The sequence below is a fragment of the Otolemur garnettii genome, unplaced genomic scaffold, assembly GCF_000181295.1.
Source record: "Otolemur garnettii isolate 467f Iridium unplaced genomic scaffold, OtoGar3 scaffold00134, whole genome shotgun sequence".
Classification (NCBI taxonomy): Eukaryota; Metazoa; Chordata; class Mammalia; order Primates; family Galagidae; genus Otolemur; species Otolemur garnettii.
The window spans coordinates 2,810,399-2,832,378 of NW_003852529.1; the positions used below are offsets into that span (position 1 = coordinate 2,810,399).

Genomic DNA, 21,980 nt, shown 5'->3' on the forward strand with positions numbered 1-21,980 from the left:
CTTGAATGGGGAGCATTCTTCCAGAGTTGCCTTGAATGAGGAGCATTCTCCCTGAGTCACCGGAGAAGCCTCTGGTGTTGAAACTGGTCTGGTGCCTCGTGCTGATTAATGAACTACAAATCCCCCACCCATGTGCATTCTCCCTGGTCACTGAAGAATGATCTGGGCAGTGGGCCTGTGGTGCCCTCTTCCTCCCCCCAGGGGGCATTGTGAGCCGGTTAGTCACCTGCCCCAGCCCCTGGCGCCTCCCTGAGCTCTAGCTTTTGGAAATGGGACAAACGAAGGGACAATAGGCCAGGGGGGCGGTCAGCCCAGACAAAGGGCAGCAGGAAAAACACCATCACTTGCTTTCAGGCCAGCTCGCTGGCATTTGAGAGAATGTGTCATTGCATTTATTCAGGGGGAGGTGGGGGGAAGGTTAGAGACAAGGAAGCAGAGGTAGGGTGAGAGCAGGGACTCAGCACACACAGGGCAGGGGGCAAGGCGTCCCCAGGCCACACCGAGGGAGAAACCCACGCGGAGGCCGCCTCCCTGCCCTGGCTCTCAGGAGTTTGCACATGGACTGATGCCCTCCCCGCCCCCTCCCCCAGGAGGCCCAGGGTGGTACCAAGGCAGCCTCACCTCACCTCACCCCCCCCCTCGGTGTTGTGGGAGGGAGAGGGAGCCCCAGAAGCCCTCCCTTCCCTCCTCCCCCCTCCTCCCCCCACCCCGGGGAGGGCCGCTACAATTTGTGGTTACAGCTTTACACGTCAGAAAAAAAAAAAAAGTTTGCAGAATGTCCCACACCGAAAAAAAAAAAAATCCGAAACCGAGCGAAAAAAACCTGCGAGTGGGCCTGGCGGATGGGATTATTAAAGCTTCGCCGGAGCCGCGGCTCGCCCTCCCACTCCGCCAGCCTCCGGGAGAGGAGCCGCCCCGGCCGGCCCGGCCCCCAGCCCCATGGACCTCCGAGCAGGTAGGAGCCCGGCGTCCGGGGCCCGGCCCCCGCCCCCGCTGGGCAGCCGCGGAATCCGGTTCCCGTCCTTCCCCGACACCCCGAGAGCCCTGCGCCGGCTCGAGGCCAGAGGAGGCACGGCCGGGCGCCCTCGAGAGGGGCCGGGAGGGGACGCAGCATTCTTGGAGTCCGCTCGGCAGGGCCAGGAGGTGGCCGGGGGTGCGGCGGGGGAGCCGGGAGACTCGCAGACCTGGGGAGGCGGCAACCTGGAGCCCCAGCGAGGCGGGGTTCCGGGGAACCCGCGGACCGAGAGCCCCACGCAGAAGTCGGGGAAGCGAGTCCGAGGCGGGGAGTGGGACTGCGGGGGGGAGGAGGGGGCCGGGGAGAGGAAGCAGGAGGGAGGCGGGGAGCCCGCGGCCGGGCCGGCGGGAGGCGAGAGAGGCCGACACCTCGGGCCGCGCCGCTCTCCCCCCGACCCGCGGGGAGGGGAAGGCGGGCGGAGAGCAGGGCGGAGGGCAGAGCGAGCCGGGCTGGGCCGGGCCGGACGGGCCGGACGGCCGGCCCCACAGCAGCCGGAGCCCTCCAAGCTGCCAGCGGCTGGGGCGCCGGCGGCAGGTAGGGGCGGCACAGCGAGCCCCTAGCCCGCCGTGGCCTGGGAGTGATTACTGCGGGGGGCGGGGGACCGGGACGCAGCCCCGGCCGGACCCAGCAGGAAAAAGTCTGTCACCCGCCCGGGAGCGGCGGGAGCCGGCTGCCCGCGGGAGGGCGGGCGGGCTGGGCAGGGAGTGGACGCGCGGGAAAGGGCAGCGCCGAGCCCCGCGCCCGGCGCCCCGGACCCCACCCCCGCCCCCGCCGCCGGGAAGGGAACAGAGGGGCGGGAGCGGGCGGGGGCGCCGAGGCCACACAGGGGGAAGGCGCTGCGGCCGGGAGGGGTCCGGGAGCTAGAGGTCTCCGCCGAGGAGGGAGGGCCATCGAGCCGCAGCTGCCGCCGCACAGTTCCGAGCTGAGCCCTTGGAGAGGAACCTCACGTCCCCGGGGTCTCGCCGGAATCCCTCGTCGCTGCTCTCTCCTCTCCCATTTCCAACGCCAAGCTGAGCTCCAGGAGCCCTCCCACAGATCCTCAATCCCAGAGGACCCGAGTGTCCGCCAGGGCCCATCTTGGCGGTGCGGGACGGCCGCGGCAGTCGGAGCTTGGAGACAGGCTGGGGATGGGGGGGGCCGACCCGTTCGGTCTGCCGGTCTTTCTCTGACCCCGACCGACAACCTCTGCGCTTTCACTACCCCACCAGACCTCCGCCGGCTCCCAGCACACTGACCCTCACGTCGACACAGGTACTTGCTCCCCAACCAGCTAGGACACCTACACAAAACCAGGGATGGAAACAGGCAGGGATGGTAGCAACTGTCACCTAGCCGCCCCAGAAGTGACACTCCTGACTGGTGTAATGACTCCCTCTTCCCTCCGTGCCCAGACCCACGCTCCTGTCCCATTTACACTTCTGCACACCACTTCCTCCACAGCCAGCCACTTGCTTAGGGACACTTCACATTCCTCCCTGCAGTCCCACCTGCCTGTTCACACGCGGCTCCTGCCGGCTCTCTCCAAGCCCCTCCCTCCCCCTCTTCATAACACACTGCCCGCTCACCCACTCGCCCCCGCCCCCCATCCCCCCTAGCGGTCAGCTGGCTGCCCTGTGACGGTCTCCCTTCTCCGGAGCACACCCAGGACCCTCTCAACGCGTGATCAGATGCCTCTCACGTAACCAAAGCTCCACTGCTGTCTTGGTTACTGACTTAAGGCAGAGGCTGGCCCACCCTCTGCTTACTTCCCTGGACCTCAGTTTTTTCTTCTGTCTTTTAGGCTGGAAGAGAAGGGCAGGGAGGGAGATGCCGGAGAGTACAGCAGAGACAAAGCCTCACAAGTTTGGGGGTGCTTTAGAGTGCACAGTCACCAGAGGGGTTGGTGGCAAAACTAGCTGTCCTGACATCTAGGCCCATGTATCCCACTCAGCAAGCCCCTTCTCAGTGGTCTGGGGGAAAGGGAACCAAGGAGAGGGCAGAAGAGAGGGATGAGAGGGAAGGGCAGCCAGCCCAGAGGATGGAAAAAAGATGGATTTCTGTGTCCTGTCTCTGGGAATGGGGATTGGGAGGCACCCCTAGAGTAGCTTTCCTATAGTCACAATGCCTGGATCTCACATCACAGTCTACACACCAACTCCTAACCCAGTCCATCCCCCCAGTTCCTCTCAACTGATTGCTCCAAGGTTGCCCAGGTATGCAAAGCCTTTCTTTCTGGCTCCCATATTTAGCTCAGTGTGTGGCTACCGGCCACACCTTTGGAACCCTGCAGTGCCTTCCTGGCTCCAACATTTAGGGGTCACAGCCTTAGCCACCAGTCCTAGGTGCAGATTCTCCCTGTTGACTCGTCCTACCCATTCTAACCATCCTGGCATATCTGTACCAAGAGGCCCCCACCTTCCCTGGGAGAGGTCACCATGGGGACCACAGGCCAAGGGCTGAGGCAGCTGGCCCAAAACATGTGGATACCGGTGTGTCTGCCTGTGCAGCCCTGTCAGGGTGGCCATGTGCTTGCGTGGGCTAAGAGTATGTGTGTGTGTATGATCATGAGGGGGGCCTTGGTTCCCAGGGCCCAGGGATCTGGATGGAATTAGGGCCTGGCCCCGGTGGGGGCCAGGATGGGGGGTGGAAGGATGCTGCAGGAAACGTGAGCTGTGCTCATTAGCTCCTCACGTGCTCAGCCGGATTTATAAACACAAGAAGAGGGGATGTAAACAATCAGCGGGCAGCAGCCAAAGGCAGAGCTGGGGGGGGGGGGCTGGGCCAGGGGACCAGGGCTGGGGGAGGGGGCTAAGGACACTGCCCCCACACCAGGGTCCACCTGCACACCGTAAGCCTGGGGAGGAGATTGGCCAAGGGCTCCGGGAAGCCCACTGCATACTCCCTGCTTGGGAGGCTGGCAAGCTGCGCTAGGTTCCAGTGCTCCAGCTAATCCACAGGTGTTCTCTGCCTCCAGCAGCTTTGCTGCCTGAAATAGGGACGCATCTTGCCCAGAGTGGAAGCTGTCGCAGCAGAGGGCAGAGCCTCATCCCTTTGCCTCCCCTCTCTCCTCTCCTAGTCTCTTCTCCCTGTGGGTTCTGGAGACTGCTTCCCTCTTTCTGGTTCACTCTGTGGCCCGGCAGTCAGATCCTTCTGCTCTCTTCTGCCCCCCGCTGCCCCCCCACCCAGCCTGCAGTGACACAGTTACCTCAGAACTGAAATATTCCTGGAAACACCGGCCTCGTCTGGTTAATTTCATGAGCCGTTTTTCTGCCCAGACGATTTAGCTCTTGTTTATCCAAAGGCCTCTCCCACTGCTGTCCCTGTATAGGGAGCTGGTCCCCCTCAGGGGCATCCCACAGGGCACAGAAGGGGAGGGGGAAACAGGCCTCCATCTGGGTTCCTGAGCACACTCCCACTCTAGAATAGCCAGAGCCCTATCCCAGAACTCTGGTTAGCAGGTCTGTCCAAGGCAGTGTAGGGTAAAGAGACAAGTCCAGTTCCCAATTCCTGCTTCAGCTGGGAGCATTGGCATTGCCACTAACTTTGAGCAGGCCAGACTCAATTCTGAAAGCCCCCTCAAGGCTGGAAGGGCTACTGCCCCCCTCAGCAGGTCTCCAAGCCCCAAAATGCTAGATAGCACCACTGGGATCCTGGAGGTGACTCAACTGGATCCCCAGACTTTGCACAGAGGAGAAGGGCCTGGAGTTGGCTGGGGATGTGAAGAAGAGAAAGAGACAGGAGCTGGGAATGGGAAGGAGCATCCAGGAGGGAACCAAGGGCTGCAGTTAAGTGCCTGACCCTATTCCCTGTCCTAAAGCACATGCATGCATGTGGACACAGCTACACTCACAAACTCCCTCAAAGCGCCTTCACCCAAAAGCGCAGGGTCTCCCACTGGCCTAACCTACCACCATGCTCCATGAGTAAACCCAACCAGCCAGCCAGACATCTGAAAGAGTCAAGACTGACCAGTTGAGCCATTACAAAAGTCCTCACCTGACCCGTGTGCTCTGTGAGAGACATCTACAACTTGAATCCTGAATCCTTCTTACTTTGTAGCCCTCTCTAACCCCTACTCCAGTATTATGCCTAACTCTAACCCTAACGTAGTCTTCATTCTTTCTTAAATTAAGCCCTTATCATAACTGTAAGTAGAGCCCAATTGTTTCTTCTTCTTCTTCTTTTTTTTTTTTTGTAGAGACAGAGTCTCACTTTATTGCCCTTGGTAGAGTGCTGTGGCATCACATAGCTCACAGCAACCTCCAATTCCTGGGCTTAGGTGATTCTCTTGCCTCAGCCTCCTGAGTAGTTGGGACAACAGGCACCTGCCACAATGACCGGCTATTTTTTTGTTGCAGTTTGGCCAGGGCCAGGTTTGAACCTTCCACCCTCAGTGTATGGGGCTGGTGCCCTACCCACTGAGCCACAGGTGCCGTCCTAGTAGAGCCCAATTGTTAAACCTACCCAACTTATTTCTAACTATCAAAGCAACATGTATCATTATAGAAAATTTTTGAAAATAGAAGATAAAAGCTAGAGCAGTGATTCTTAACCTGTGTGCCATGGCACATTGGTGTGCTGTGAGAGGATATTAGGTGTGCTGCAAAATTTTTAAAGATCGTTAATTAAATTGTTTTCAAAAGAAGGTCAAAACATAGTAAGTATATTCCTTTTTTATAGTCTTTTTAAAAATCAATGTAATTTAAGTGTGCTGCAGAAGGCTAACTATAGGTTCAAATGTGCTATAAGAAAAAAAGGTTGAAAAACACTGATGTAGAGGAAAGAAACCACTCATGACCTCCCACCCACCCAAGCTTAAAACCCAAACTAGCCTGGTCCTATGTGACCTGCCAAACATCACACCATCTGACATCTAAATCAACAAATTCACAGGCCTCAGCCCCAGCTAACCCTCTGCCTGCCCAACCCTAACCACATCCCCCTGCTGGACTCAAACCTCAACCACACTAAATCAACCAAATCCCAAATCTAAATGAATCTGAAACTTTAAAAGTAACCTAGTCCTTAAACCTAACCTAGCCCAATGCTGTGTATATTCCTACCCTATTGCACCTTAATTGCCTCTGCCAGTCCCAAATGTCCCCTGAGCGCCAATCTTGGTGCTCATATACACACCTAGAAAAGCACGCTTCCCACAAAATAAAATTCCTTTTCTTTTTTTTTTTTTTTTTTGAGATAGAGTCTCAATTTGTTTTTGTTTTTGTTTTTTTTTTGAGACAGAGCCTCAAGCTGTCCCCCTGGGCAGAGTGCCGTGGCATTACAGCTCACAGCAACCTCCAACTCCTGGGTTCAAGCGAGTCTCCTGCCTCCGCCTTCCAAGTAGCTGAGACCACAGGCGCCCACCACAACGCCCGGCTATTTTTTGGTTGCAGCCATCATTGTTGTTTGGCGGGTCCGGGCTGGGGATTCGAACCCGCCACCTTAGGTGTACGTGACTGGCGCCTTAGCCTGTTGAGCTATAGGTGCTGAGCCTCAATTTGTTTTTTGTTTGTTTGTTTCTTGGGATTTTTTTCAGAGACAGAGTCTCACTTTATCGCCCTTGGTAAAGTGCCATAGTGTCACAGTTCACAGCAACCTCCAACTCCTGGGCTTAGGCGATTCTAGTAGCTGGCCTCAGCCTTCCAAGTAGCTGGGACTACTGGCGCTCACCACAACACGTGGCTAATTTTTTTTGTTGTTGAAGTTTGGCTGGGGCTGGGTTCGAACCTACCACCCTACCCACTGAGCCACAGGCGCTGCTGTTGATTTTTGTTTTTTTTTTTTTTTGAGACAGAGTCTCACTATGTCACCCTGGGTAGAGTGCCATGGCATCACAGGCTCACAGCAACCTCAAACTCTTGGGCTTATGCAATTCTCCTGCCTCAGCCTCCCAAGCACCTGGGACTATAGGCACTTGCCACAAGACCCAGCTATTTTTTGTTGCAGTTGTCATTGCTGTCCAGCAGGCCAGGGCCAGGTTCAGACCTGCCACCCTTAGTGTATGTGGCTGGTGCTGTAACCACTGTGCTACAGGAGCCAAGCCCAGACTCTCAATTTGGAGTGCTCATGGCATCATAGCTCATAGCAACCTCAAGCTCTTGGGCTTAAGCTATTCTCTTGCCTCACCATCCCGAGTAGCTGGGACTACAGGTGCTCACCACAACCCACAGCTGTTTTTAGAGGCAGGGTCTTGCTTTTGCTCAGGCTGATCTGGAACCTGTGAGCTCAGGCAATCTACCTGCCTTGGCCTCAAAGGGCACAAAATTCTTTATAGCACTGGCTCTGGGCATCCTGGTGTGTCCAAATTCTGCAGTGCCAGCAGTCCATGGCCCGATTCATCTCATGCGTGTTCCTCTCTGCCCACTCACTTCTTCTGTTCCCTAACTGGATGCTCAGAAAGGGTCTCACTGAAGTCAAACTTTTCCCCACACAACACCTGAGATGAGAATGGGGTGAACCTATCCACTGCTACCAATCTCTGAAAAGAGTGCTAAGTCCTTCAATCTCACCCCACCCAGGAACCAGACTGCCTGGTCAGGCAGCCCCGTGTCCTTCAGCCTAATGCTGGTGATCTGACTCTGTACCTGGCCACAGCCACTGTCCTGCTCCATGCCAGCTGGGGCACACTATTTCCCATCCCTGACTCCGTCCAAGCTGCATTGGGACTGAGAGTGGCAGAGACGACTTGGGTACAACTGGGACCCAGACACACTGATTCACAGTCCCTAGGCCTGGCCCCATCCCTGTGTGTGCACATACATGTTGGCACACATACCGTGGTACACGTGCCAAAGACTTTCTTAGCTGACACACAGATATACTCTCAAATAGCTTCTGATAGACAAGTGCAAATACCAAGCCCTCATCCTCAAACACAGGCCTCTTCTCCCTCTCTGGCCAGGAGCGTTCTTCTCCTCCATCCCCCCTGCCTTCCATCTGGTGTCCGCACCCTCACCCCCCTCAGCCCAAGGTGGGGACAGACACCTGAGGGGCTGCCAGCTGCTTCCCCACTTGGACCTGGATGCTCCTTATGCTTCTTGCCCATCCTGTCCACAGGAGACTCGTGGGGGATGTTAGCGTGCCTGTGCACAGTGCTCTGGCACCTCCCTGCAGTGCCAGCTCTCAATCGCACAGGGGACCCAGGGCCTGGTCCTTCCATCCAGAAAACCTATGACCTCACGCGCTACCTGGAGCACCAACTCCGCAGCTTGGCTGGCACCTACGTGAGTATCCAGCTTAGGAGTCTGGGAGTTGGCCACAGAGTGAGGAGTTGGGGAAGGACAGACATAATGGGGGAGGGTTCTGGTGAGGGGGGATGATAAGGAGGGGCCCTTTGGCTCCAAGTAGCCTCCCTGTCTGGGCTATCCCTGCCCTTCCCTCTGAGGTGGCCCCTCCTCCCCATCCCTGGCCCCAGGACTAGGCATGTGGGCAGGCCTCGCACCCGCCTTGGCCCACTGCCCCACTGGCTGCCAGCCCAGCCACCCGCCTCCCCCTGGGGGCCGGGGAAGTCTCTGTTTACACCGTGTTGTGGTGTCTCTTGCACGGGTGGGGTTGGGTAGGGATGGAGGGGCCCCACCTCCCATGCCTGTGTTCCAGCTCGCCTCTGCCCCAGACCTGGGGCCCTCCTGCTCTGGACCCATGGGCCTCCCTTCTGTCTGCTTCTCCCATTCTAGCTGGGCCTCCTAGGGGGTCCCAGGGGAAGAGGACTGCAGGGAACCCAGGCCAGTAGTGGCAGGGGTTTGGGGTGGGGATGGAGGTTCTGCTGTAAGGCTTTGGGGGCAGTCCAGAGGTGTTCAGAGAGCCCAGGAGAGAAGGAAGGAGGGTCAGAGGAGCTGAGGACCATAGGGAACCGGCCCCTCTTCCCGTGTTCCTCTTCCACATCCCAGACCCTACTCTGGAGCCAGGGAAAGAAGGAGGAGGAGGGTAGTGGGGGAGCTGGCTCCAGCCCCAGGATACACCGAGGAAATTAGTTTGTCTCTGTGCTTGTCAGCGTGTGAACCTCCCCCTGGGCCCTTGCCTATCCCAGGCCTCGCCCCTCTTTTCTCCCTTTCTCTTCCAGTCACACATCTCCCTTGTCCCCCTCTCTGGGCCCCCGCTGGTCCCCCAGGGGTTGGCAAGGGCTTTGCCCTCTTCCCTGTGCTGTTCTGCCTTCCATACCCTTCCTCCTGTCCTGTGCTGCAGACTGCCTCAGTTTCTTTCTTCTGCAGCCCTGCTCCTTCCAGCGGAACCCTTCCTTGGGGATGTGAATGAGTGCCCTTCTGTCTCCATCCCTTCAGCTGGTGGGATGGGGCACATCACAGAGACAGAAAGGGCTCTGATGCCACCGGCCCCTTTCAGTACCCTACTTTCTCTCATTTTCCTGTGCAGAAAACCTCTGCTTGTCTCTGCCACCCCCTCTAGCTCCCGACCCTTCTTCTCTCCTGGCTCTCTCTGCCAAATTTCTCGAAGGAGTGGTCTACACCCCCTGCCTCCACTTCCTCTCCACCCACTCACTCCTTAACCCCCTACAATCTGGCTTCCAGGCCCCAGCGATGGTTCCCTCCAAGGTCGTGAGGCATCTTTTTGCCAGACCTGCCAGTATTTGTGGCTCATTCTCCTGCTCTGTTTTGCAGCCACACTCCTGGCACTGCTGCCTTCTTGAACTCCTCTTCCTTGGCCTCTGCACTCTCCTAGGTCACCTTCTTCCTCTTCAGCCTGGCCTGCTGGTTCTTCTCGGCTCCTCTTCCTCTCTGCCTTGCTTCCGTGGTGGGCGCTCTCCAAGGCCTGCTCGCTGCTGAGTGTCTTCTGTGAGCGTTTCACTCTCACTGCTTCACCTATCACCTCCGTGCAAATAATATCCTTGTTGAAGAAACTCAGGGGAGGCCTAGCATGGTGACAGGGCTGGGGTCAGGACACAAGATACAGAAGCTCTGGGCCAGGCCTCTCAGTGGTGAGCTGATTGCTCGCTCTGTCTGCCTCCTTCCCCATCACTGTCTTTTCACAGCTGAACTACCTGGGACCCCCTTTCAACGAGCCTGACTTCAACCCACCTCGGCTGGGGGCAGAGACTCTGCCCAGGGCCACTGTCAACTTGGAAGTGTGGAGAAGCCTCAATGACAAACTGAGGCTGACCCAGAATTATGAGGCCTACAGCCACCTTCTGTGTTACTTGCGTGGCCTCAACCGGCAGGCTGCCACCGCCGAGCTGCGCCGCAGTCTGGCCCACTTCTGTACCAGCCTCCAGGGCCTACTAGGCAGCATTGCAGGTGTCATGGCAGCTCTGGGCTACCCACTGCCCCAGCCTTTGCCTGGGAATGAGCCCACTTGGACCCCCGGCCCTGCCCACAGTGACTTCCTCCAGAAGATGGACGACTTCTGGCTGCTGAAGGAGTTGCAGACCTGGCTGTGGCGCTCAGCCAAGGACTTCAACCGGCTCAAGAAGAGGATGCAGCCTTCAGCAGCCGCGGTCACCCTGCATCTGGAGGCCCACGGTTTCTGATCTCTGACCTTTACCAGCTCCTCTTTGCTCCTCATTCAAACGCTGTTTCCACTCTAGGAGGAGAACCCTGTATGCCAACACTTGTTGAGCCAGGAGACAGAAGCCACAAGCCTCTGGCCCTCCCCTGGACTTGGATGGGGGTGTGATGCAATAAGAGGTGTGACAGGCCCCACCCTATTTCCACAGAGAGTGATGCTCAAGGGAGTCCAAAGTGGCTCAAGTTGGTGCAAAGGCTATCACAGCCTCCTGCCTGCTGCCTACCAGTAGGTCAGTACCCACCCAGTTGTACCTGGAGGACAGGGAGGAGGGCCCCCATAGCACGTGCCTTTCTGGGGTGAAGCCCTTTGGCTACACCACTCTTCTTGGATAGGGGTTGCTGCTCCACCCACAAATAACTCTACACATCCAATTCAGGAAACAAACATGGTGGCAAGTCTAAACAAAGAGATGGAATTAAAAATCAGAGGGGTGGGGTCTGCATTGGAAGTGACCTATCGACTGGAAGAGGTAATACTGAAAGCAGAGGGCAGGGAAAGACCAGATCCAGGAGTCACCATATCAGTCAGTGGCATGGAGTGGCAAACAAAAGCCAGGTTGAGCATTAGGACCTTGCCTTAAATTTTCTTGCCAGCATCACGGTGCCTCCACTCTGCCCCCTTTCCCAGGGTATCTGTGGGTTGCCCAGGCTGGGGAGGGCAACCATAGCCACAGCCACAGGATTTCCTGAAAGTTTACATTGCAGTAGCATTTTTGGGGTGTGGGATGGCAGTTTCCCCAGGCCCTGCCCCCAGCCCCACCCACTCATGACTCTAAGTGTGTTGTATTAATATTTATTTATTTGGAGATGTTATTTATTAGATGATATTTATTGCAGAATTTCTATTCTTGTATTAACAAATAAAATGCTTGCCCTGGAACTCAGTCTCCTTGCCTAGCCCTGCCCCACTCCTGGTTCTTGGGGCTGCTCCCTGGGCCCTGGCTCCCACTCAGTCTCTGCCTCTGGTAGAGGTGCTCCTCCCTCTGCCCACCAGAGCAACGTGTGCACCTTGGACTTACTTGTCTGACTCCCGCCACCCTACTGATCCCTCAGTCCTCTCAAGACTCTTCCCTCTGTCTCTGGTTTTCCTTCACTCTGCCCTTGCTCACTCTTCTGGATTTTCTGGATTGCTTTAATGGTCTCATAAGTCTGTCTCCCTGCCTTGGATTTCTCCTCTCCAGCCCCCCTCCCTAGGGTGAGCAAAGTTATCCACCTGGCTATCTCTCCCCCCAGTGGTCAGCAGCTGGGCTTTCAGTCCCCAACTTCCCACTAGGCCATGACCCTCCCCTCAACACCCTCTCTTAGAGAAGGTGACAGACTGCAGCTAAGTCATACAGTTCTCAGCTCTGACTCCTTTCTCTCCAATGTATGACAGCATGATTAGGGGAAAGAAAGAAACTCACTGGCGGCACCTGTGGCTCAAAGGAGTAGGGCGCTGGCCCCAAATGCCAGAGGTGGGTTCAAACCCAGCCCTGGCCAAAAAACTGCAAAAAAAAAAAAAAGAAAAGAAAAGAAAGAAAGAAACTCATTGACAGGGAGAGAATGAGGTGATCCAGGGCCCCATCCCAGTTTCATGGCCCACAGCTGAAGGACCTTAGATGTACCAAAGCTTTCTATTCTCACCATTGGTAACATGGAGATACTACGCACTCTTGTAAGATGGTTGGAAAGACTAAAGGAAACAATGAAGGTGAGATACTTGGCTGTAGCAGTAGCATCTATAGCAATGATGGCTCACTGGGGATACTCCAACATGTCATGACATTTTAGTTAAGAACCACAGGATAAGGCTGAGCATGGTGGCTCATGCCTGTAATCCCAGCACTCTGAGAAGCTGAGAAGGGTGGATCACTTGAGTTCAGGAGTTTGAGACTAGCCTGAGCAAAAGCGAGATCCTGTCTCTAATAAAAATAGAAAAAAGTTAGCCAAGTGTGGCAAGTGCCTATAATCCAGCTACTCAGGAGGCTGAGGCAAGAAGATCTCTTGAACCCAAGAGTTTGAAGTTGCTGTGAGCTATGATGCTATCCCACTCTACTCAGGGTGACAGAGTGAGACTGTCTCAAAAAAAAAAAAAACAAAAACAAAAACAGAAAGAATCACAGGGTAAATTAATGGATTAGTTGCTCCCAGGTAATGCATGGATATCTTAGAAGGGCCACCTAGAGACATTGCCTCAAGCAAAGGAAGTAAGGAATGACAGTGATGTCAATAAGCTGACAAACACGGGAAGCCCTAATTACCTGCCCATCGCTCACGGAAAGCCAAAAGAAGCCTAAAACCTAATGTGGCTCCTGCCCTTATGGAGCTTGTAATCCACTTGGGAAGAAAAGATTAGTTTACTTGAAATAAAAGGGCCAAAAGCAAACACATGGGATGCAGACCAGGAGGCGCCAGCAAGTGCAAGAGCCCCCAGAGGAGGGAGAGGTCAGAGTGTCTGTGCGGGACTTGCCTGTGGGTGGGGCGAGCCAGGCTCCTGGGAATGTCCCTGAGTCATCTGGCCCAAGTTGAAGGGAACATGCCCCACCCTGAGGGGTCCAGGTTCTCCAAGTGGAGACATCTGCCCAGGCATAGCCAGGGGCACCTCCAGGCCCTGCCCTTGCCTAGCAAGACAGAAAGGAGAAGGTATCTGGGCTGTCTCCACACACAGGCAGAATTGTCATGGCCTGTGACAACTTCTGCAGACCACTAGGCAAGGGGTTGTAAGGAACACAGAGGTACATGGGTGTAGGTCCTGTTCACACAGACTGCACACCGTCCCACACAGTGAGCTTCTTGGGGAAAGATTCTGAGTCTTCCTCTTCTCTCTATCCCTGTGCCCAACTTGGACCCCAGCCTAAGGAAAGTGTTCAGTTACTGTGTTAAACAAAATCTAGAAACAGGAATAAGAACTCTTTCCCACAAATGCTATAATACAACACAGAATTCTATAAGTGCAGGAAAAAAAAGATAGTAGGCAAAATACTAGGGAAGTCTGGGAAGGAGAAGCAGCATAGAGTAGGGTAAAGGCCCTCGAGGCTATGGGCCCTCTGGGGAGGAAATGGTATTTGAAGTTGAGGCTGTATTTTCAGTGTGTAGAACACAGCGAGAACTCCATCGGTGGGAGGGTTAGACATTGTTTTTGAAGGATGGGCAGAATTTGCACAGATGGAGATGGGGCAGTATATGGGTTGGTTAACTGTTTCCTTAAGCAGGTGGCATCCTAAGGGCAGGCTCCAGATTTATTCATCTTTGCCTTCCTACAACATTTTACCATAATGGCTGGCATAGTAAAGTCCTCAGTAATTCGATTTAAAGGGATATGAAGTGTCAAGATGATAGTGTTTTAGAGGTTGTGAGAACAGAGTTTGAAGGAGGGGGCTGATAACAGTCTCAGATGCCTCAAAAAAATAAGAGAAGAAGAAAGTCATGGGTGACCTCTTGAAAGAGCAGGGGAGAAGCAACACCAAATTGTCAGATTATCTTTTTTTTTTTTGACAGAGCCTCAAGCTATCCCCCTGGGTAGAGTGCCATGGCATCACAGCTCACAGCAACCTCCAACTCCTGGGCTCAAGCGAGTCTCCTGCCTCAGCCTCCCAAGTAGCTGGGACTACAGGTGCCTGCCACAACGCCTGGCCATTTTTTGGTTGCAGCCATTATTGTTGTTTGGTGGGCCCGGGCTGGGGATTCGAACCCGTCACCTTAGGTGTATGTGGCTGGCGCCTTAGCCGCTTGAGCCACAGGTGCCGAGCCTTGTCAGATTATCTTAAATCAGATATCTCAGATTAAAAGACTTGGGAGACAGAACATAGAAAGGGTAAATAAAGTCTCTCAGAATTTACTAGTGAAGGAAGTATTTAGAGGAGTTAGCAGGATCAAGAAAGATTTTTGTTTTTTTGTTGTTTTTATTTTTATTTGTTTATTTTTTGAGGCAGGGTCTCACTCTGTTGCCCAGGCTACAGTGTTGTGGCATCATAGCTCACAGAAACCTCAGACTCCTGGGTTCAAGTGATCCTCCTGCCTTGGCCTCCTGAGTAGCTGGGACTATAGGCGTGGGCCATGACACCTGGCTAATTTTTCCTTTTTTTGTAGAGATGGAGTCTCATTCTTGCTCAGGCTGGTTATGAACTCCTGAGCTCAAGGGATCCTCCTGCCTTGGCCTCCGAGAGTGCTAGGATTACAGGTGTGGCCCAGAGTTTGAGTCTTTAATTCTGTCCCCAGTTGCTCCCAATGATGGTGTGCATGTGGGGGAATGAGCCCTTCCTTTAGATTTTGGCACTATGTGCCACAGGGTTTCTTGTGAAATGCCAGCACCACAGGACAGAGAGCCCCTGGTAAATGATAGGGCATTAGTATTTTCTTTTCTTTTCTTTTCTTTTTTTTTTTTTTGAGACAGAGTCTCACTATGTCACCCTTGGTAGAGTACTGTGGTGTCACAGCTCACAGCAACCTCAAATTCTTGGGCTTAAGCAAAATTCTCTTGCCTCAGCCTCCCAAGCAGCTGGGACCATAGGAGCCCACCACAACGCCTGGCCATCTTTTGTTGCAGTTGTCATTGTTGTTTAGCTGTCCTGGACCAGGTTTGAACCCACCAGCCTGGGTGTATGTGGCTGACACCGTAACCACTGTACTATAGGCACCGAGCCAGCATTAGTATTTTCTATGAATTTGTCACTGGATCTCCATCCACAGCTGCTTCCTGCAATATGATGTGTTTTGTTGGTTATCTAGGTTCTGCTCTTAAGTATGGCCAAAGAGACTGCGTTTGGTGCCTCACGCCTATAATCCTAGCACTCTGGGAGGCCAAGGGAAGTGGATCTCTTGAGTTTAGGAGCTCCAAACCAACCTAAGCAAGAAAGAGACCCCATCTCTACTAAAAATAGAAAAAGTAGCCAGGCATTGTGGCAGGCACCTATACTTCTGGCTATTCGGGAGGCTGAGGCAGGAGGATCACTTCAGCAGTTTGAGGTTGCTGTGAGCCAGGCTAGCACCACAGCACTCTAGCCTGGGTGACAGAGTAAGGCTGCATCAAAAAATAAAGTATGGCAGCAGAGTCAGAGGCTCAAGTATCCCCAGCCCTCAGTGTCAAGGGGTGGGGACCACATTATCTTTAGAAGTTCTTATCTCCTTACAAGGCTACTGTGGATAGATGAGAGGGAGAGGGAGAGAAGGTGCTCCTTCCTGTCCTCTCCAGAGAGCATGTGGGGATTAGAAATCTCATTGCCATCTTGGGTGCTTGGAAACATACCTGCATTGTGAGAAAGAGCACAAGATGGAGAACTGTTGGATGGGGCAGGAGGCAACTTCTGAGAGGGGAGGAGTAGTATAGAGGGGGCTCTGACAGGGGTGAGCAAACAGTCAGACCTTGCCAGCTTCCCAACATCCAAAACTTAGAGGCCTTCTCAGCATGTGAGGACTCATTCAAGCACTGATCTTACATGCTTACACATACACACACACTCACCCAGAGGGCAAGGGCCAGTGATTGGGGGCTGGCTGAGCCTTCTGATGGTGGCTCCCTCAGCTTCCCCCTTCTTCTCTAGAGCTACAACTGTCCCAGCCTTTGTTCCTTCAATTCTTGAACTCCCTGACTCAGCCTGGTTCCTGAATTTCCCAGCAGGGGACAAAGCCCTTGTCATGGGGTGGGGTTGGGGGCAGTGAGGGAGTAACAGTAAGAAAGCTTTAGAGCAAAAGTTCCAGTACTGGCCCCCCCACCAACCCCCAGTCTCAGCCTTCAGGGTCTCTCAGCCCTGCCAGGGCAGAGGTCACCTCTGAGCTCCTCCCAACTTGCCCTGATGGCAAATGCCTGGCTGATGGGGTGGAAACGGTTAACTAAGCCATCTTCCCAGCTGGACAAAGTCTGACACCTGGTGGCCAAGGTGAGGAATGGGCAAAGGGCCCCATTTAAATCTCCCTAGAATTTCTTTAGGGCCAGGATGGCCCAGGTGAAGGAGAGGTGTGGAGGGGAGGTGTACAGGGTGGTGGGGGCGGGAAAGAAATGACAGCAGTGGCAGAAAAATTCAGAGGCCTCTTCCCGCCCCAAGGCTCTCACCCCTTAAGCCATGGCCCAGGAAGGGGAGGGGTGAGGACAGGGTAGCAAGGACTAGGAACAGCTCCTGAAAGAATTCTGGCCCCAGGGTGAGGAAGGGGGCCCAGAATGTGTGAGTATGTGTGGGGCTGGGGGCTGTTAGTCGGGGTGCCCACAATATTCTGAGGGCCTGAGGAAGGGGTGAGCTAGAGAGAGGGACGGTATACCCCATAGCCCACTAGGCCCCAGGCAGCTGCTCCCTTCCCACCACCTGCCTCCACCCTCTCAGCTCTACCTGCCTCTCCCCACAAACCCAACTGTGAGCTGGGGTAGGGGGAATGGCTTTCTGGGCGCCTGCGCAGTGCTGAGGCCCTCTGTCCTGCCAATTGTCTAAGCTAAGCAATGCCTAATCCTCCTTCCCCTTAAAGCAGTGAGCAGTGGGCCTCAGCCCTCAGGAGGGTGCTGGGCTCCTGTTCTAATTCTTTTTTCTCTTGGGATCTCCAGGATGTTGGCTTTGGCCCTGAAGCAAGGGCCTTGAGTCTACTCAGGCCAAGGTGCAAAGGTCATTCTTACCAGTCACATCACCATCCTCTGGGTATCAAAACTGATACAAGGACATTCCCTCAAGGAGAGAAAACTTAGTCCTGAGCTCAGACCTCTGGCCAGGTCCTCCAACCTGAAGCCTGAATGCTGATAGGCTCCAGGACAGTGGTTCTGGGGATGGGCCCAGGAAGTCGCCTGAGGAGGGAAAGGGGTTCTAGGCAAGAACGTGGCAGGAGGTTGGAGAGCAAGGAAGGAAAAGACCTGAAAGTGGACTGGCCAAGGTCTGTCTTAGTTGCCAGTACATGTTAGGGATCCTGACAGACAGGGATGGTTCTAAAATCCCTGGGTGCCAACTCCTCCTTTGGGGCTCAGTCCCACTGCTATTTGACCAGGAAAGAAGGGCACAGCTGCTGGGGTGACTTCCCTCAACTTTAGAAGACCGGGCCTATGGCACCTGCTCTTGAACTGACCACTCTGGGCCTGGGAGGAACTGAAGCCCAAGGAAAATATCTTCCAGGCTGGGCAGGAGAGCCCAACAGGGCCTGAGCCAGGCAGAGCTGGGGGAAGTTGGTGGAGACAGCTCAGATGGCATCCAAACAGCAGGGCCCAGGAGGCTGCCTAAGTAGGGGAAGGGGCCCTAGGCAAGAAGGTTCCAGAGGTTGTCAAGGGAGATCAGGGAATAGGCCCAGGCAGCAGTAGGAGCTGCTGTGGCCTCTCAGCGGCACACCCCATTTCACGCTCCATGGGCGGTGGCAGGGCCCCACGGCTATCAGCTTTCAGGGGTGGGAAGGATCAGGAATGAGGAGGGGTCTGCCCCACCCATGGCTCTCTACTCCCTTAGGGATTTGTGGACTCAGGAGGTAGGTACCATACACCTCTGGGAACTGCCCCTTGTTGAGACCCTCTGGGGAGGGGGTGGTGGTCAATCCCATAGAGCCTGGGCACCATCCTCCAGATTTCTGGGTGCCTGACTGGACTCTCCACCTAAGCCCTTCCCAGTCCTGGTGGAGAGGCCTCTCTGCTTCTGTCCCCAACTCAGCAAGACCCCTATCTCTCTGAATGTGGGCCCCACTTTAGCCCATGAGGCAGATGGGGGGGGGGGATTAGGCCAGTCCCAGCCCAAACAGCACAGCAGGGAATGGGCCCTCTAGCTCTTTGCAGTGCCTCACCAGGTCCCTCCTCCATTCAGCCCTCCTCAAGGAAGCTGAGGGGAGAGCCAGGCAGAAGGCCGAACCTGAACACATGGCCTGCTCCTCCTCCTCCTCTTGCCCTTTGGTGGTCTACTCTACAGAGCAGTTCTCTCTTGTTCCACATGTACCAGGGGCCTAGCCCTCTTCCCAGTGCAGAGCACCCAGACCCCAGAGCAGTGCAGAAGGAGATAGGCAGGGACCTCTGAGCAGGCATCAGTCCTGGTGTCTCTGCCCCACCCTCCTGGTACCCGTGGAAGGAAGAACCGGATGGGATCTCTAGAGGCTGATTAGAGCTGGGCTGGTTCCTCTGCTGGTTCCCAGACTCCCACTGGCCAGCACTTTTGCCTGCTGCCAGAAAGTTGGTGAGGGGGAGGCGGCAGTAGGGGTGAGTCAGCGATGACAGGAGCTCAAGGGACAAAGGTCATGGGTGGAGAATTGAGAGACACTGTTTACGGCAGCCCACCTCCTCCAGGAGGCCTTCCAATGTGAATGACCCCTGTGGTCCTAATCCATCTCTGACCCATCCTTCTCTCTTTCTTCTGGGATAGGAATTCTAACCTCTCTCTGACAATGTGCACCAGAGTTCCCTGTAAGACTGTGAGAGCCTGGGGCCCAAGGAGGCCTGTGGTTTGACTGGGGTCCCATAGTGCCTTTGAGTATTAGCGGGGATGACAATTTAGCTATACTTCCTATTTTCAAAAACTTTACAGGCGGCGCCTGTGGTTCAGTGAGTAGGGCGCTGGCCCCATATGCCAAGGGTGGCGGGTTCAAACCCGGCCCTAGCCAAACTGCAACAAAAAATAGCCGGACGTTGTGGCAGGTGCCTGTGGTCTCAGCTACTCAGGAGGCTAAGGCAAGAGAATTGCCTAAGCCCAGGAGTTGGAGGTTGCCGTGAGCTGTGACACTACAGCACTCTCCGAGGGCAATAAAATGAGATTCTGTCTCAAAAACAAACAAACAAAAACCCCTTACTACATGCATTTAATTGAGTTAATATGCAGAGAAGTGTTTAGAACAGTACTTGGCACATGGTTAGTGCAATATGAGTGTTAGGTTTGTTGTTAGTATTTTCTGTTCATATTCACATTATTATGATCGATGGGTCAGATTTTGCCAATGAAGAACTAGGGATCCAAACACATAGTGAGGGGGAACAAGACTCCTGCCCTGGCCTCCTGGTCAGTCTTCCTGACTAGTAGGGTAGACAGGGGCAGGATACAGGACCCCAGGAGAGTCAAAAAGGCAAACTCTTGCCTGGACTAAGTGGGCAGTCTCTTTGGTTGCAGACTGTGAGAAAGGCTCTTTTAGAACCCATGGACTTCTCCAGCTCGGTCTCCAGGGGCCAATGGGGGTGGAAGCAGGGAAGGGGACTGAATTCGCCCAAAGCCCAAATTCTTTTCGATCTCCGGACCTGCCCCCACAACGCTGGTTGGGCCAAGGGGCCGAGAGAAGGCTCCAGCTGGGCTCTGGGGAGTTATAAACTGGCCATGGGGATTAGTGAAGCTGAAAAGAACATTTGCCTAGGAAGGGAAAACGGGAAGTGAGAGCCTGAGGATAACGCTCTGCAAGTCCCCCGGGGCCCACTGCAAACCAGTGGGGGGCAGGAGGAGGTGGTGGCTTTGGGGGCACCGAGACAGGTCCCCCGCCCCAGCCTGACCCCACCTCTGGTAGAACACAGCTGCAGCAGCTGCCACGCCCCCTCACCCTGTGCTACCTGCTATTGGCTAGAGCCAGGGCCCCGCCCCACAGAAGCGGCCTGCCATTGGCTTAAGTCTTTGATGTTTGCGTATTTGCGGGGGTGGGAAAGAGGCGTCATTCCTTGGAACCAGGAGACTTCCTTTCTCTCCTGGTCTGGGTCATCTCATCTGCCCGGCGTCGTTGGCCCCGTCTCTCTGACTCTCTCTCTCTCAGCAGCTGTCTCTGTCGCACCCGCTGGGCTGCGTCTCTTCCCCGCAGTCGCCTCCTTCTTTGCCTGCCTGGGTGGCCGCCATGGGCCGGAAGCGGCTCATCACTGACTCCTACCCTGTTGTGAAGAGGAGGGAGGGGCCCGCTGGGCACTGCGCAGGGGAGCTGGCACCGGAGCTAGGTCTCTGAGGTGTGGGGGAGGCAAGAGGAGTGGACACGGGTGGAGGGAGCAAATGGATGGGAAAGTGTACTATGTATATCCTCTGCTTCCGACCTACGGTCTTACTGTGGGAGGGCAGAGGCTAAGAGGTGGTGAGGAGGGCTGGGGAACAGTGGCATAGCTGTGAGGCCAGCCCCGCAGGGCGAAGGCCTGGGCAGGCTTGAGGAGTAGTATGTCATTGCAGGGGAGGAGCCGCAGTCCCCCATCAAGGAGGAAGCAGAGCTGGAGCTGCTGAGGCAGTTTGACTTGGCCTGGCAGTATGGGCCCTGCACAGGTGAGACCCACTCAGGCCCCACAGAGCATCCACACATCTCTGAAGCAACCCAAGCGTCTGCTTGACTCTGGGGCACTGTCTCCTGGGACTAGGGACTGTGGAGACTCTAAAGATTACCCCCACAACACACACACACTTTTCTAGCCTAGCTTCTTCTCCACCCTCCAGAGGCTCCAGGGTCTTCTTCCCACTCTTACAGGGATCACTAGGCTGCAGCGCTGGCATCGGGCAGAGCAGATGGGCTTGGAGCCTCCCCCAGAGGTGCGTCAGGTGCTGAAGACTCACCCTGGAGATCCCCGCTTCCAGTTCAGGTCAGAGACAGGCCAGAATGCCTTTCAGGAGAGCCAGGGCCTTCTCCAAGCAACACTGTCCTACTGGCCTGGGTTGGGTTGCCCTGACTGGGAACAGAAATGGATACAGACTTGGGGGTCCTTGGTGAGCGGGCAAGAAGGTTCTGCAAAGTGCAGATTGCTTTAACAATTCTCATCTCTATGAGCTCGTGGTGTGGGGAGACATGGCTAAGAATTGGGGCTGGCGAAATCAGATCACAGGATTCAACTGACTCACCGCTCTCTCCCTCTCCTTCCCTCTCTCTCTCTTTATGGGGTATCTCTCCCTTCCATCCCATCTCCCATAGCCTCTGGCATCTCTATCCCCTATGAGGTACCACCTAGGACTTCCAGCCCTTGGCACTCCTGCTAGCCACCCAAGGACTTCAGGACAGAAGTGAGAGCCAGTTGCTGCTGCTCAGTGTAGCTCTGCTGAGGAGCCTTTGGCAGGCTGGATCTGGAGGTCTCTGCAGCTCAGTGCCTTCCTGTAACCAGCAGGCTCCTGGAGCCCCATCTGAGAGCCTACATAGCTGAAGCTGTGCACCCTCTAGAGGAAGAGTGGTCTTGGAGGACAAGAATCTGGCCACGAGATGAGCCTTCCAATGCCTGCTACATGCCTCCCTGACCTGTTGTGTGGCAAATTAGACATAGACTTGAGCAGAGCCAGATGCAGGCAGATGATCTAAGAGGCAAAGATGCACTCCTCACCTAAAGCTGAGGATAGGGCTGGCTGAGCTCACAGGGCAAGGGCTTCACTAATGCTTATTAATAAAGAACATTAAGCCTGGAATCCTGGCCTTCAGTCCCTTCATGTGGCTCTACTTTGGCTGGCTGTCCCCAGCAAGTTAGTAGATGGGAGAGAGCCAGCTCTGTACCTCCTCTTCTCTTGCAAGGAAGCACCAGGCCTGAGGAAGAAAGACAGATGCCTTAAGACTGCAGTTCCATCCTGGGTGGACTGGTCAGTGGCCTGTTAGGAACTGGCATCCTCTGTGTTCATAGCCATTCC

At 55.1% G+C, this 21,980-nt stretch overlaps 2 protein-coding genes across 3 annotated transcripts; both read left to right on the forward strand.

Moving 5' to 3' along the window:
• The first annotated feature begins 342 nt into the window (after window positions 1–342).
• On the forward strand, window positions 343–10,917 carry CLCF1 (cardiotrophin like cytokine factor 1). 2 transcript variants are annotated; one of them, XM_012810479.2, is made up of 3 exons: window positions 343–478; window positions 8,054–8,217; window positions 9,978–10,917. In XM_012810479.2, exons 2-3 carry the CDS (start codon window positions 8,065–8,067, stop codon window positions 10,470–10,472), a joined length of 648 nt encoding a protein of 215 aa, XP_012665933.1. In that variant the 5' UTR covers window positions 343–478; window positions 8,054–8,064; the 3' UTR covers window positions 10,473–10,917. The 2 variants fall into 2 exon arrangements, with proteins under 2 accessions (XP_012665933.1, XP_003798374.1); XM_003798326.3 differs by lacking the exon at window positions 343–478 and adding an exon at window positions 857–955 and having other exon boundaries at window positions 8,051–8,217; window positions 9,978–10,585.
• A 9,160-nt stretch (window positions 10,918–20,077) lies between these two features.
• Window positions 20,078–21,764, forward strand: POLD4 (DNA polymerase delta 4, accessory subunit). The gene is made up of 4 exons (XM_003798327.3): window positions 20,078–20,332; window positions 20,556–20,645; window positions 20,845–20,956; window positions 21,283–21,764. The coding sequence occupies exons 1-4, from the start codon at window positions 20,236–20,238 to the stop codon at window positions 21,305–21,307; spliced, it is 324 nt and encodes a 107-aa protein (XP_003798375.1). The 5' UTR covers window positions 20,078–20,235; the 3' UTR covers window positions 21,308–21,764.
• The last annotated feature ends 216 nt before the right edge of the window (window positions 21,765–21,980 follow it).

What these genes read in the sequence shown, in the direction of transcription:
- POLD4 (XM_003798327.3), top strand. Translation starts at nt 20,236, where the DNA reads ATGGGCCGGAAGCGGCTCATCACTGACTCCTACCCTGTTGTGAAGAGG. An exon ending in GGAGCTGGCACCGGAGCTAG is followed by an intron (nt 20,333 to 20,555) that starts GTCTCTGAGGTG and finishes ATGTCATTGCAG; the next exon opens with GGGAGGAGCCGCAGTCCCCC. An exon ending in GATCCCCGCTTCCAGTTCAG is followed by an intron (nt 20,957 to 21,282) that starts GTCAGAGACAGG and finishes CATCTCCCATAG; the next exon opens with CCTCTGGCATCTCTATCCCC.
- CLCF1 (XM_003798326.3), top strand. An exon ending in GCAGCTTGGCTGGCACCTAC is followed by an intron (nt 8,218 to 9,977) that starts GTGAGTATCCAG and finishes GTCTTTTCACAG; the next exon opens with CTGAACTACCTGGGACCCCC.